Source organism: Parus major, chromosome 1 (genome assembly GCF_001522545.3).
Source record: "Parus major isolate Abel chromosome 1, Parus_major1.1, whole genome shotgun sequence".
Lineage (NCBI taxonomy): Eukaryota > Metazoa > Chordata > Aves > Passeriformes > Paridae > Parus > Parus major.
Genome location: NC_031768.1, coordinates 105,002,745 through 105,017,833, shown reverse-complemented (window position 1 = coordinate 105,017,833; position 15,089 = coordinate 105,002,745). Strand labels below are relative to the sequence as shown.

The 15,089-nt window shown below is 37.9% G+C and overlaps 1 protein-coding gene across 5 annotated transcripts in view; it reads left to right on the top strand.

Moving 5' to 3' along the window:
* ROBO1 (roundabout guidance receptor 1) overlaps nt 1-15,089 on the top strand; it is a 690,100-nt gene that overhangs the window by 661,715 nt on the left and 13,296 nt on the right. For 4 of the 5 annotated variants that reach the window (XM_019007725.2, XM_015640439.3, XM_015640421.3 and 1 more), the window contains 5 exons: nt 1,952-2,106; nt 5,437-5,772; nt 8,272-8,379; nt 11,083-11,227; nt 11,508-11,759. In XM_019007725.2, coding sequence (XP_018863270.1) covers nt 1,952-2,106; nt 5,437-5,772; nt 8,272-8,379; nt 11,083-11,227; nt 11,508-11,759 — 996 coding nt within the window. The remainder of the gene's footprint in view (nt 1-1,951; nt 2,107-5,436; nt 5,773-8,271; nt 8,380-11,082; nt 11,228-11,507; nt 11,760-15,089) is intronic. The other variant, XM_015640442.3, reaches the window with a different exon arrangement.

The following is a 15,089-nucleotide window of genomic DNA, read 5'->3' as shown; positions in this document are numbered from 1 at the left end:
TATGTGAGCATGTTAAAGCATTTTTTCAGATTTCAAAATGCCACAGTGATATATTTCAACGTAATCCCCACTTGTGTGATGCTGAAAAAATGCCCATTTCTGTGGCAATCCCTTTTCTAGACAGGATTTGAGTAGTGGTAATTGTGCTGGATTGACTCCAGCTAGCACCCACACAACAACTTGGCTCTGTCCACCCCTTCCTCAGACCCCCTTCCAGTAATTCAGGGAGTACAGAAATTTGCTGCCAAGGTTAAAGATCTTTGCAAATTACGATCTCAAATCATCACCAGGCTATGGAGCTGTAATGCAAGCATCTCTTGCCTACAGTTCCACTTAAATGGGTCCAATTAGTAGAATTCTCATCTGCTTATGTACATCACACCACATTTCTTACATGACAGCAGGTGTGAATGCAAAGTAAATTTTAGAAACAAAGGATCTTTAATTTTCTGTGCAAAAATCCAGTACACAGATCTTTAAAGTGCTGAAACATTCTGGGATGCTTTGTCTCCTCTAAATGCCTTGAAGTGTAGGTTCATTGGAAGAGCAGAGTGTAGGGAAAAATGCAGGAAATTTCAAATCAGCTGGCCTGCTCACAGACCTACACATCTGTATATTTATTTCAGATTTTTTTTAAAAAAACAACTTCTTTACTGAATGCATATTGGCTGGTTTGTATGCCTGACAGCAAGTCAAGCCTCATCACCTCCTATGTTAAATTGTCAGATGACATATGCAGTACAGAAATATATATATATACACACATATATGTATAGATCTTTTAAATGTCATTCTAAGTCTATGACTTAAGCCTGCAGCACTGACAGACTCTATCCCCCACAAATAACTGCATGCAGCTTGTATTTTCAACTTGCAGTTTAAGAGGATTAGCATATTTTATTTTTGAAGATCATCACATCTAATATTATGGAAAATAGTTTCTGTGCTATTTCAAATGGAAAGTTGCCTGTTAAATCCCAAGAGAAGGGGACTATGTTCATATATGTGTATGTGACAGTAGCAAAAATTATCTATTTTTGAAAAGCACCTTAGTTATCAAAGGCAATTTTAAATTGTGTGGGACTGTAACGTGCTGCTGCACTGTTAGCTTGGAGACTAAAGAGCCACCAAAGATTCTACAGAACATTCATCAGAGAGCCTTTCACACTCACTGCAAAAATTCAGCAACTCGGAAAACAAGAAATGCTGTTTCTTTCTGCTGATGACAGGAGTACACTTTATTCCAAATGCAGCCAGGACACAGCATTCATATCTGGATATTTTTCAGGTGGTCAGTATTCCGCAGACTCTCTTAGGAGCTGAGTGTCTTTCCCATGAACAAGTGTGTGTAACTCACTCAGCATTAGTCAGATCCAAATGCTCCCAAGCCACTGAGGTTTTGTGTTGTCTGCTGTTCCCTTTGATGCACCACGTTAGTACTGTCTGGTGGCGAGGAGAACCTGTTCCATAAATAACCAAGAATTTGGGAATAGTCACATTTGAATTTGCCTCTTACTTATGCATATCCATCCTGCTTCCATGTGTGCATTTTTTGTTCACTTGATTTGCCAATTTCCTCTTTTTTACCCTGCTTTCTTTAAGAAAGGGTGAAGGGGCAGAAAAATGAAAGTTTTTCTCCTAAGTGAAAAAATAAAAATTGAAAAATTGAAACCAAAGTGACAGGCAAATGTTGCACATCAACCTGTAGTGTAGTTCAGTAAAAAGAGTTGATGCTGTCCTTGACTGCTCACTCCTGAGGGATTTAGCAAGGGACAAGTTAGATAGGAGACTTGAAAATGCTAAATAATTGAATTAAGCTGTGTTTTTCAGTTCTCAAGACTGTTGGTACATGGTATTATTTTGTAACATCTCTGCCGTTTGGGAAGAGTGTCACTGCAATGTGAAAATGCTTTTGTTTAATTTTTGAAATGACCAAGCTTTGTTTTTAAAGGCCTGGACTCCTAAACATCAGTGAACCGGCCACTCAGCCGTGGTTAGCAGATACTTGGCCTAACACAGGGAACAATCACAATGACTGCTCCATCAACTGCTGCACCTCTGGCAATGGCAACAGTGATAGCAACCTTACAACGTACAGTCGACCAGGTTAGATATGTTTCTACCTTGCTAAGGAATCTTCTTTACAGAGTGTGTGCTTCTAATACCTGACAGACAGTACAGGTTTGTTTGGGTTTTTATTTCCAATGCTTTTAGGCTTAATATGGTGTCTCCTCTGTGTCATGAATGTGATTTTGGTCTCTTTTTTTGGATCCTTTCTTGGTCCTCTTTAGATAGTTGTAGCAGGAGCCCCTGCAAAGTTCAATGCTGCCAAAACTCACACTGAACTAATACATTTTGGCTTCTGAGTAGAGCAGATAAGGTCATTTTTGGGTTGCTCTGTACATCCTTGTTGCTCGGATGGAGAAAGAAATACCAAAATTATGTTAATGTGTTTTTCCTTCTGGATTTGGATGTGATGGGAATCAAGAAATAAAACATTGCTGCAGTGCTTGCAACAAAGTCAGTCTGTTTTGTCACACTCAGAACTTCATTTTGAGTGCCATTCTGAACAAAATTGGATAGACGGTGTTCTGTTTAGGGTATGTGAATAAAGAGGTTAATGTCACACACTTAAAGCAATTATAAAATGTTAAGTGGTAGTTCCTGGGAGCTTGAGCAGGACTCAGAGAGCTCTGGAAGAAAACCTCACGGAACACATTTGAGGAAATACATCTCAGAGTGCTAATTGTTGCACATTTTATTTTAAACAGACCTTAGGTTCCTTCTGGTTTAACTTAGCGTAACTGGTAAGGAATTAAATAAGCCTTTTTCACTAGTATCTCTGCTGTTTTTTGCTGGTAGCATGTCCCAGCAATCCAGAGGGGCAGTATGTGAAGTCACACGAGTGCCAAGCAGCATTGCCTCCTGTAATTAGTGTGAAACCAGCTCAAATGGCTGGTAATTCATGACTGGTGGTAATGGCAATTCATCTCCTGCACTAATGCTGTCTGACAGTGACCAGTGCCAGCTGCTTCAGAGCAAGGTGAGAGATTTTGGCATCAGAAACTTGTCTCTCACTCTGGCTGAGGATACCACGTCCACCAGTACCTGTATAATAAAAAGGTTTGTGATTCAGGGATAGTTTACTGTGTCAAGGACAGACATAGCAAGTTCTGGTAACTAACAAATTCAGAAAAGGAAGAGAAGGCACATTTTTGATGGTTGCAACCTATTACAGTATCTTATACTGAACTGCAGTGGATTCTCCCTCACTTTAGGTTCCATATTAAGCTTGGTTCTGTCACCAAGTGTTTCCTTCCTTTCAAGTTGAACTTTGGAGCTTGCAGGTCAGACAATGTGCTCAGAGTAGCCTCTTCTTTCCTGGAAATTCTGCCAAATATCCTTAATTCTGTCATCGTGGGCTGGTTTATGCTCTGCTACAGCAGCAGTGGATATCCCTTCAGTAGTTCTGAATATGCAAAGTAGCTGCATTTTTAATTGCTTTTAAGCAGAGCACTGTCTTCCTAGTCTACAGAACGGGAACCGATTGTTCCAAAAGTAGATACCATAAAAAATCTAACTAGATAAATCTTCTCTTATGTAGGTAAACCAGTTTTAAGTACTTGTTATGAGGAATTCTGATGTGTCTATGTAAAAAATGTACCATATACTGTATTGATTATACTGTCTTACACACAAATCAGATGTAGCTGCAAATGAAAGGAGCTTCTCTTATGTTATAAGTGACTCTGCAAGGATATTGTAGCAAAGCCTGAGGTATCAGGAGTGAAGAATATACTGTATATATAATTTCCCTGGATAATTCAGTAGACTTGGAAAGGAGGAAAGACTAGTATGGTTTCAGTAGGTGAGAGTAATGAAAACATTTAAACTCTAGAAATCAAGAAGTTGGAAACTGTGAAGCAATAAATAACAGAGGCAGTAAATAATACCTCACATAAGAAGGAAAAATACATCAAACAGTAAAACCTTCAAAAAAACCCACAGGCTGGGGGGCATGAAATGTGCAGTGATAAGTTCTATGTGGCATGTTCTGATACTGTTCCTTAGTCAGTAAAAATGTGGATTGGTGGTTTTCTTATACAAACATTATTTTATTCCCCTTTCTCGGGTAATACACCTCTAAAAATATGTATGTATTAGGGAATGTTTTTGAAATTGAAAATTCTCTATGTTTGCTAGTTATTTCATTTAGAGTAATGGTAAAATCTTGAATTCTGTATGTAGTTTGACTTGGCATCCTCTCTGGTAAATTCATTGTGGACACAGATAATGGACTTGGGGTTTTGAATCAAATTCATTAGCATAAATACCACTTCTTTTAAAAGAGGAAAACTATATTCCTGGTGAGTGTTATGTATTGATGCATTAACCAACTGGAAAAATGAGAATTTTTGCTTAAGAATCATTGAATGCTAGTTCCACTAAGCCTTCTAACTGCTGACCCACAGAGTACTTTACTTCATTCAGTATTCTCCCAGTGGACTGGATGTGGAGAGGAAAAAATATGTGGGCTTCCTGTCACACAGTGGCAAGAGAACATGTCAAGGCAGCGACACTGTTTCATGCAGTAGTGGCCAGAGCATCAGCAGATGTCAATTTACTGTCTGCAATAGGTGGTGGTCTCAGGATGCAGTGTCAGAAGAATGAATTCATGCTGTCTATATGATATATCTTGAGCATACAGGACAATGTAATACTGTGCTAGTACGTATTTTGCAATATCCAAAAAAACCCTGAAAATCAGCAAAAATTCCAGATTGCTTTTCTGCCTTTTTTGTTTCAAGTTAAAATACAAAATTGTACAAGCAAACGATGATCAAATAAAGACTTGCTGCTGGGTACTGAGTTACCTTTTACATTGTACTGTTTTTCTTTAATTATCTTATATGTAATAATTTTTAAGTCTGTTTTATGAAAACCTGTTGTATGTCTGTTTCTTACCACAAATACAAGAGTGTCTAGATACTGTTGAGGTGACATGAGATGATGGGCTTATTTAGTTACTCCTACTGTTAAGTTTTGGTTGAATTTTTCTTTCAATGCAAGTGATTTTAATCACAATTACTAATTGAATATATATACATCTATGAGAATAATATCTAAAAACATGAATGTTTATATGGCCACTATGGAGAAGCCCAGCAAGGTAAGTCACTGCAGATATAATTTAGCAGGTCTGAATTTACAATGAGACAATCAGAACAGTAAACCCTGCTTTTGGAGCAGTGGTGTATAAGGTAAATAATATTCTGTAAATTATATAGTTAATGGCAGTATCTCTGCCTCGGTGTGTCTGCTACATGGATTCAAGCCATGTAGCTGTGCAGTGAGGAAATGTTAGAGGGGGTTTCATGGAAAGTCTGGTGTGAGCGAACAGAATGACCTTCTCTCTTTTCTCTCCTCTGTGGTTAGCCGATTGTATAGCAAATTACAACAATCAGCTGGACAACAAGCAGACAAACCTGATGTTGCCTGAGTCAACTGTATATGGGGACGTGGACCTCAGCAACAAAATCAATGAGATGAAAACCTTCAATAGTCCAAATCTAAAGGATGGAAGATTTGTCAGCCAGCCTGGGCAGCCCACTCCTTATGCCACCACTCAGCTCATCCAGTCCAGTATCAGCAATAATGTTAACAATGGCAGCGGGGACACCAATGAGAAACACTGGAAACCCTCTGTTCAGCAAAAGCAAGAGGTTCCACCCATACAGTACAACATTATGGAGCAAAACAAATTAAACAAAGGTGAAGAGCTTTTAGCTTGTTTCTCCTCTTTAGGCATCAGAGGAGTTTTGACCTTCTGGTTCTGGGAGTCTAAAGCTTTCAGGTTCAGCAATTACAGGCTTCTGTGGTGCTTTTAGACTTCTGCCTCTTTAGATTCAGAAATACATCCTTAGCAGTGTCAGAAAGTTAATTAGCACCACAATAACCTTTCTGATATTGAATTTATTGTTAAAAATAACAAGCTGTATCTTTAGAAAAGAGTTAAATAAAATACATTTCCTATGGATATGAGATTAATTTAAATTTAATAGTAGTTAAGGGATTGGTTAGGACAGAGGCCAGATATTTTATTCATAAGCCAGATGCATGGTAGTCACATTATACTCTACCTTAAATTTTAAATAGGTCAACCCACTCTTCCCAGTCGTGGATGGAGACTCATTAAATGTACATGTTCATGTAAACGAATGAAATTTTGCATATCAAACTCTGTAAAATTGTATTGTGGTTGTACACTGGGGACACAAATGGAGTGATCCAATTCATTTTAGACTTGTTCCTAGCAAGCCTTCAATTCTCACATTCAGAGGCAATGCTACCACACACAATTTTGGAAACTAAATTCCTGTGTTACCCTGACTGAAGTCTGTGGATCCAGAAGCTAAAAATAAATTGATTTCAGTGTTAACGGGAAACATCAGAATGTGCTTTTGAGGCCTTGAAGGCATGTTTCTTTAATATACTGTGTGGGAGCTGGAAGAAATAGGTATGTGATTTCTTCTTTCTAGTCCTCCAGGCTACCATGCAACCTCTTTTAATAACCTGATTTGCAAAACAGTATCCCTAGGAGCTGGACCCATTCTAACGTGGAACTTTTTGCATGGATTGTTGTAACTCAAGTGATCGCATAGTGATAAGTGATCCAGTAAAAAGAAACATTTCATTACAGGAATTTTGATTTCTCTACTGGACCCATCTACTCACAGAGGAGTTCAAAGGGCAATGTAAAATGTCACACCTTCCCTTGGCATAAAAATGCCAAAAGAAAATTCAAGGGTTTTGGCTCCTTACTAGAGGGTGAAAGCTGTATTTTTTGTAATTGTTCTCTTTCATGAACTGTGTATTACGTACCTCTTTGGGAATTAAAACATGTTTGGTTTTTATGTGCTGAAAGATACTGCATCTTTCAAACTGTGTACATTACAGCTGCATATTCTCTAGCATATTGTAGTGTGGAAAGGCCCCCTTAAAGCATTGTCTGCTGACAGTCATATATACATATTTCAGAGTGCTGATTTACTGTTTATCCTCTGTGTAAACATATGCGGTATGTAGGGCTTCAGCGTGGTCTGTGGAATGCAACTAGGCTGAGAAACTATTACAGAATACACTCTGGTGTGGAATTTATCATTTTGCTCTTTTTCCCATGCTTACATTATCACAAACATTTCTGCAGCAGATGGGGACTGAATTCTTAGTTTTGTTTATTTTTGTTTTGATTTGCTATTTTATGAGTCAATATTCTGATCTTGGTTTTCTCATTTGCTAAGTCAAAGCCATCTTGCTGCTGATTATACCTATAGTTTTTGTGATAGGAAGTAACTATTTTGATGAGTTACATGCTGTGCTTCATTGTCACTACTTTATGTCCAGTGGTTCTGTTTATGATGCAGTTTTATTTGCTGTATGAAGAGTAACCTACCTCCTTTCTGTTCTCTGTAAACTGTAATTGCTTTTTAGCACAAGAGTATTGTTCTGCCAGATGAGTATTTGTGTTGAAGTTTTACAGATCTGGTTGCCAGATCTAGATTTAAAAGTAATAAGTGTATACCAAGTGCTTTGGAACTGGAGAGCAGTTGTGGTAACAGCTATTAGCAAAAAAATAGGGCCCTGACTGTAGAACCTGCATGATCAAGTATAAATAAAAATATTCTTGTAGCCAGCAGACCTGAAACAAAGGTCTTTTATTGTGATCCTAATTCAGTTGGAGCTGTATTGTTGCTCCAGCAGCTCATTCAGCCCTTGTCAGGCAGAGCTGACTCCTATGTGGGTGTGTCACCTTTGAAATACCAAAAGTAGATACTGCAGTCCATTGGCTGGCCTGCATGCACAAATTAGGCAGAGAGCATGGAAAATCAATCAAGGTGACAGTATTTGTATGCAAAATGCTCACACAGGTATAAGACAGATTAGATAGATAGATTGATAGACAGACAGACAGACAGAGAGACAAATCCATTGAGACTTGATCATTGCAGAGACTTTGTGAAAACCCTGTGCAGAGAATTCAATTTTACTGCATTTTAGCTGTGCAGCTACTAAGTTGCCATGATTTGCCCTAAGGCTACAACAAGAGGCAAGATAAAAATAAAACATGATTGCAGGATGATTTTTTCTTCATGAAATGAATTTGTTTCTAGTTTGCTATTTTCAGGAGATGTTACTTTGTGTTATAAAGCAAGTATATAAAAGTAGATGTGTTCCTGAAGGGCAGTATTAACCATACCATTAAACTTGCAGATTACCGAGTAAATGACAACATTGCTCCAACTATTCCCTACAATCAGTCATATGACCAGAATACAGGTGGATCCTACAACAGCTCAGACAGAGGCAGTAGTACATCTGGTGAGTACCTGCAGTGTTTCCCAAGCCTTAGGCTTTGTGGTGTTTGGATGCTGTTGCCATGGTTAGCAGTATATACTGGGCTTAGAGAAGGAGTGGTGGGGAGGAATCCATGCTTAGTGGATGGTGAACAGCACAAAAACTGTCCCAATAGGTGCCTACATTTCTGTTGCATCCTCATGGTTGCTTAGTGTCATCTAAATGTCAGTTAAGTAACTGGTTTTCCAAAATTGTGAAAGTCATGAGCTTGAAGGGAGGTTGGATTTCCTAATGCTAATGGCATACTGGGTAATGTTATGTTTTCCAAATGGGCAAGTCATAGCAATTTCTTTTCAACTGTCACTAAAAAAAAAAAAAGTATTTTAATTTATGTGTTACCTTCCTGGTAACTTAGTGACTTTTTTTCTCATCTCTTGGGTCTATTTATCCAATTTATGAACCAGCTCAAGATACACAGCAGTTGAGTGATACCCAACAGAACTCTGCTTTAACAAGTTTTTCATTTTGTAAATTCAACTTGTATATTTCATTGAGTTAAAAAGCATTCAGGCATGCATTAAAATTTTTATAGATTTTACTCACTATATGTCAAAATTATTTTTATACATCATTTAGATATAGATGGTAGATAATTAATTTTTTTTTTTTCTCACTGGCATCTCCTGTACAAACGATCTAAAAATCCTTTGTAAAAGTCTTAAACATAACAGCTTTTTGCATTGACCAAAGCACTGAAATTTCACTCTGTTCTTTAGGACCACAGAATACCTTTTAATTCAAAAGTTATGTTTTATCATTGTAGTATAACCTGTTCATTTCCAGGTTTGATTTCCCATAGAGGTATATGAGCTAAACCAGAAACTGCACAAAGGCTTGTTTTGGGGCTTTACTGTAAATGTGGTAATTAGGCTTTGTTTATTTACATCAAACCAGTTCCAGGGTGAGTTATGGTCACAGTCATGAGTGCCCTGAACTTCACATCTACTAATCAAGATGTAGACTTTTTCCATTCTGTTTTGCTGTTACCTTTGATAGTCCAGTTGCCTTAATCCCAGCCTGTTCTTTGTCCTGACCGATTCTGACCGAGGCACAGCAGAGACATAAAGTTGATGAGCCCTGCTGTGCCTCTGGATGATCTGAATTCTCAGTGGTTGGGATGAGATAAGCACAGCTCCCAATTCTCCCAGCCACTCTGAGGTGTTCTTCTGGGAGACAGCCTTTTTGCCCATTCCCAGGTCTAAAAGATCAGGATGTGGTGCTGAGCCAGTGCTCAATAATGTTAAGACTTGAAATTCAGCATGAAACATCTCAGGGGTATGAACCATGCAGATTAAAAATGAGAGGGTAATGTTCTCCATGCCAATACCTATTAGGGTTATCCATAACTCTTAACAATGTATAGGGTTATCCATAACTCTTAACAATTTATAGTCCTGTGCCAAGGACTCCAGCAGGAATGAAGAAAGGTGACCAAAGTAATAAATTAATTGAGTTGAACCATATGTATATCATGGTGCTTAGGATACAGAATGCAGGTTGCCTTAGTATAGTTAGTGTCCTGCTTGACATAATGAGATACCACAGAAACAACTGTACACAGATAAAGCATGTATCTGGCAGTTCATGTGGGACAACAATAATGAGAACTACTGTCAGTAAGAGTGGAAAATCTGAGACAGCAGAAGTGAAAAAAACAACCTTCCTAAATCTCACTGGAGTATATTTAATTGTGTATATAACACCTTACTATGATAATATAAAATCATGCCTCAGTTTAAGAGAGAAAAGTGAGGGATTCTAAACATACTCAAAGCCACAGTGATTTTATCTACATAAAAGGAGTTTATCTATAATAAAGGCATAGAAATAGCAAAGAAGAGTTAAAATGTATATATACCAAGGAACAATGATTGAGCCAGTTCTCATCATAGCCATGTTCAAACTTAAAATTTGAGACCACCTGAATAACTGGTCTTATTCAAAGTTATTTGAACTGTTAAGGCTGCATTGCTTTATTATAAGCTGTAATTTTCCAGTAATAGTAGTTGAAAACATTTGTGAAATACTTCATCAATCTTTATTTCTTTTTCTGTTATTTTAGTTCTTCCAGCAATTATTTTCAACTGCACCTGCCATTTAGGCTAAAAGTAGTAATTTCATTGTGCCTAAAATGTTTCAGTGGACAAGTACAAATTACCTATATTCAGTGACTTAATGCAACAGTAGAACTTTAATAGATCATATCTGTATCATATTGTATTTTAGGTTCTGGCAATTAAATAGGATAAAGGCACTTCAGAAAATATGTCTACAGCTCATTTGTTTTAGATGATAATCTTTAATGTAATTAACAGAAATAGGAAGCTTGCTCTTAATGACGCTGTAAAATTCATTTATGGTTTTATCGCATTTTGACTGTTTATTTCAAAAATTAAAGCTTTGTATCCCATGTGTTTTTTCCCATGCTATGTAAAGTTTCTGGTTAAAGTCAACCACTTAAAATGTAGTTCAGTTCTACAAAGAAGCTGCAAGCACAAACTAGTATAAAAAGGAGGAATGCCAGTTTCCTCCAAACTGAGCAAAACAGTAAATTCTCAAAAGATTGTGAAAGCATCTGGGAAGGGACTACAGTTGTTTTGCTTTTCATAGCTAGTGCTGAGGAGAGACTTCAGAGCATTACAGATCTGTGCTGCTTTTTATTCCCAGGGAGTCAAGGGCACAAGAAGGGTGCTCGGACCCCAAAGGCTCCCAAGCAAGCTGGCATGAACTGGGCAGATCTTCTCCCACCCCCTCCAGCACACCCACCTCCCCACAGCAACAGCGAAGATTACAGTCTTTCAGTGGATGAAAGGTAAGAAAGAGGAAGACATTGTCCACCTCCCACTTGAATCACTAGTTAATTGAAGTGTGATTTGCCCTGCACTGTTCTGGTGCTGCTCCTCGAGCTGTAGTGTGGCAATTTGGAGAGCTTTTAGTGAGAGTGGTGTGCATCCACTCAGCACATCCTTACCGAGCTGCTCCCAAGAGCTCAGAGAACAATGGTTTGTTTCTGGGCTATTAATACATGTGTCAGATATACTAATTACACAGTACAAATTTAAGTCCTTATTTTCTTAAAAAATTAATTTTAGCTATGACCAAGAAATTCCTTGTCCTGTGCCACCTGCAAGGATGTATCTGCAGCAGGATGAGCTAGAGGAAGAGGAAGAAGATGAGCGAGGTCCTACTCCACCTGTCCGAGGAGCAGCTTCCTCTCCAGCCGCTGTCTCCTATAGCCATCAGTCAACTGCCACTCTCACCCCCTCTCCCCAGGAGGAACTCCAGCCCATGTTACAGGACTGTCAGGAGGATCTGGGACACACACAACACCAACCTGACCGGAGGTGTGTGAATGCAAATGTAGTGAGAGAGATGTGACAAGAGTCATCCGAGCCCCACTGAAAATTCCTTTTGAATTTAGTGAGGCCAGCAATTTCCCCATTATTCTGTTGCTATTTTAACTTCTAATCCAGGATGCTAGAACTATTTTAACCTAAGAAATAGGTAATTAAGTTGCTTTATTATTGTACCATGGGAAGAAATGCAGTATATTACTTTAGGGTACGTACGATGCTGACATAAGTTAAATTTACAGTCATCAGGTTATTAAAGTGGTATCGTTAACACAGCTTACCATATAATTACAGTTCCATTGTTTCCAATAGATTTACTGCATTATTACCATAAAATAGCATGCATTATTTCACAGTAACTGTGCAATTAACTTGTCACCAATATCTATGAATATATATAAATATATAATTTATATAACCTATAGATTTTCTTTCTCTCATAAATCCTAATACAGGAAACCACTGCTTGCAAAATTTCCTTAACATTTGCATCTAACTTTATTTAAAGGAATGACCAACATTAATAAAGATAGATATTTGCTACTGGGAAATTTTGTTTCTTCTCCGACTTGCTTTTACGACTGTTTTGCATATAAACTCTCACAGCTTCTCTCCCATAAAACAGTGAATTCTGAATGAGCCTTTATGTATGATGCTTACATCTCTGGCTTTTTTTAAGAAGGCACAGCTTTTCCATCCCAAATGATGGGCTTTTATTATCTTTTTCCTCTGGTGGTTTGCACATACTGTTTATTGGCACAAATATATAAACTTACCTGCAGCATTCTATGTAGAATTTCTATTTTTAGTAAAATGCAAGCCTCTTACAATGAAATTTATGTGATTTTTCTGAGCAGACTGTAGAACTTTGATTTTTCAACATAACTTAGTGGATATCTATGGATGTATTTTCCCGAATGTTTTTTAAAAGTTAGATCATCTTCATGGTTCCCATTTTTTAAGTAGGCAGTAGTTATGCATCTTTTTCTAAAGGGACCATATCTGCTTTTCTTTGAGCTCCCCCCTACTTGATCTGCCTTGGTTTGTTTTCTTTACTCTTTGTGGTAACACTTGTACTGTGTATCTTTTCCTCCTTTCCTCTTCTTTCCTCTTCCTTATCTTCCTGAGTCTTTAAAAATCACTCTTTTCATTGGTGGATGACTAATTACCCATAATTTCCATTGGCCCTGGTCCACAGAGGTGTTCATTTCAACCACTTACGTTTTCTGGGTTATTTGAGAGGTGAACCTAGGTGGACACAAATGAAAAGGGGAAAAGCTAAGTGACCAATAGTCATGAGTGACTTTCCAGAACCTCTGTGATTTTTCTGGGGGTTGGGACATGTGTCCTAACATACAGAATGGAGTAGACACAGAAGAAGATGTATACAAACATGCATAACTAGCCAGCAGCTGTCTGGAAAGTAGAAAGTTTGTTCAAAACAAAGACTCCTGGCTGGTCACCATCAATACCATCAAAAAGTAGTGGCAGAAGGAGCTGGAAGGATGCTCCAGTTTAAGCTCCTAGGGCATACAACTTACTCTTTTTGTGAACTGAAAAATAAAATGTATATTTATTTTGTCCCTCTTACAGTAGTTAAGTCTAGCATTGCTGAAAGTCTTAGAATTTGTTGGTGACTAGTTTTGTCTTTTCTTTTTCAAATGTTGTTCCTCTTCTTTTTGCTGCATCCATCTCATCAGTTTTAAAATAGTCATATAATTCTATTTATTTGCTTTGTAAGGCTTGGCTGACTACCTGTTCCATCTGCTGGTGTTGATAACAACCCAGAGCTGCTGTTGAGGAGCTGGGTGTCCTGTGCTCAGCAGCTGTAAACCATTCTGGGAGGTTGGGGTCCTGTTTCAAATGTGGTGTGGCAATATTTTCAAACTGAGAATACATTCCAAGTGGTGCCTTTCCACATTGATTTGGGGTGTGAAAATAATGCCTGAAATGCTGTTTGTCATATTTTTTATTAGCTTTGCTCATAGTTCTGCTGAGTATTATTTCGTCTGCTGGTCAGAACCAGGCATCTAAAATAGGATTCTGGTGGTGGTGGTATACTGTAATATTTCTCTGTCTGGTGAGCTTGCTGGAAACTGCAAACTGCAGTAAAAAACTGTGGTCTGGAAGAGTCAAAGAGGAGAGGAGAAAAAAAAAGATTTAGTGGGATAGCAGGTGATATCAGTGTTAAACCCAGAGCTGAGATAGGAGACAATGTCACCATTAAAGTGAGAACCTGCATCAGATAAAGGGAAAGAAGTATTGTTAATTCTGTATGCCCATGAACCGGCTGCTCTCAATTAGCCTATCCCTAAAGGTTGGCAGCCAAACTACATTTTCAAGAACCCTAACATATTTTGTAACCAGTTTCCTGTCTTCTAATACCAAAACCTAGAAGATAGACAAATATATCACAAGGACATTTGTCACAGGGGCTTTAAATTAAGGCAATAAGACTTTATTGGGCAAGGTCTCTAGTCAAAGCAGGTACAGATTCCAGACAGCGACAGCTTTGGGGATTTGGAGATGCTGTTATAAAATGATTATTGGATATTTATTCCTAACTATTCATTCTGTTCAGTACTCAATACAGCAAGTGAAAAACAATAATGATGTAGTCCAGGGAGGATCCAACTTGTTCTTGCTATAGAGTTTTAAAGGTCTTTCCTTGCTAACATTTCTTTCCAAAATAAATATGTATTCCCATTTATTAAAATTAAAAAATATATTAAAAAGTTGCATGTCACCCGCACAAAAGAGATGATTTAACCATGACAGTCATCATTTCTCAATGTGATAATAAGAGGGCAAAGTTGACAAAGGAAGATTACTTTGAAATTTTATTTCAAAGCAGACTGCAGTAGAAATTCCTGGTGAGCACAGCCAACAGGAGAACCATTACTGCAGAAAGTGTGTTTTCCTGCCAGACAAATGGCAATTAAAGAGCATGTCTGTGGCCCCATGAAGAACTGTTGACAGTGTTGCTACCTGGAACTTCTGAGTGAAGTATTAAGTAATCATAAACATTGATCTGGTATCTTATACTTTGCCTCCTTAAGCTAGAGTTGCCATTACTGACAAATTAAGATCAAAATTAGTTACCCTATACATCTGTATGCATGTTGGTACCCCTAAGGCCTAGATCTAACACTATGGTAGAAAATTCTCTCATTTTATCACCTAGATCAATTTAAAAAATAATGAAATGCAGACTCTTTTTTAATATCTTTCTGAATCATCAGGGCGGGTGGAGGGAGGATAATGTTAATGGAGCAATCTATTTGGATACATGCATCTGTTGGCAGTGATAGTTTCAATATA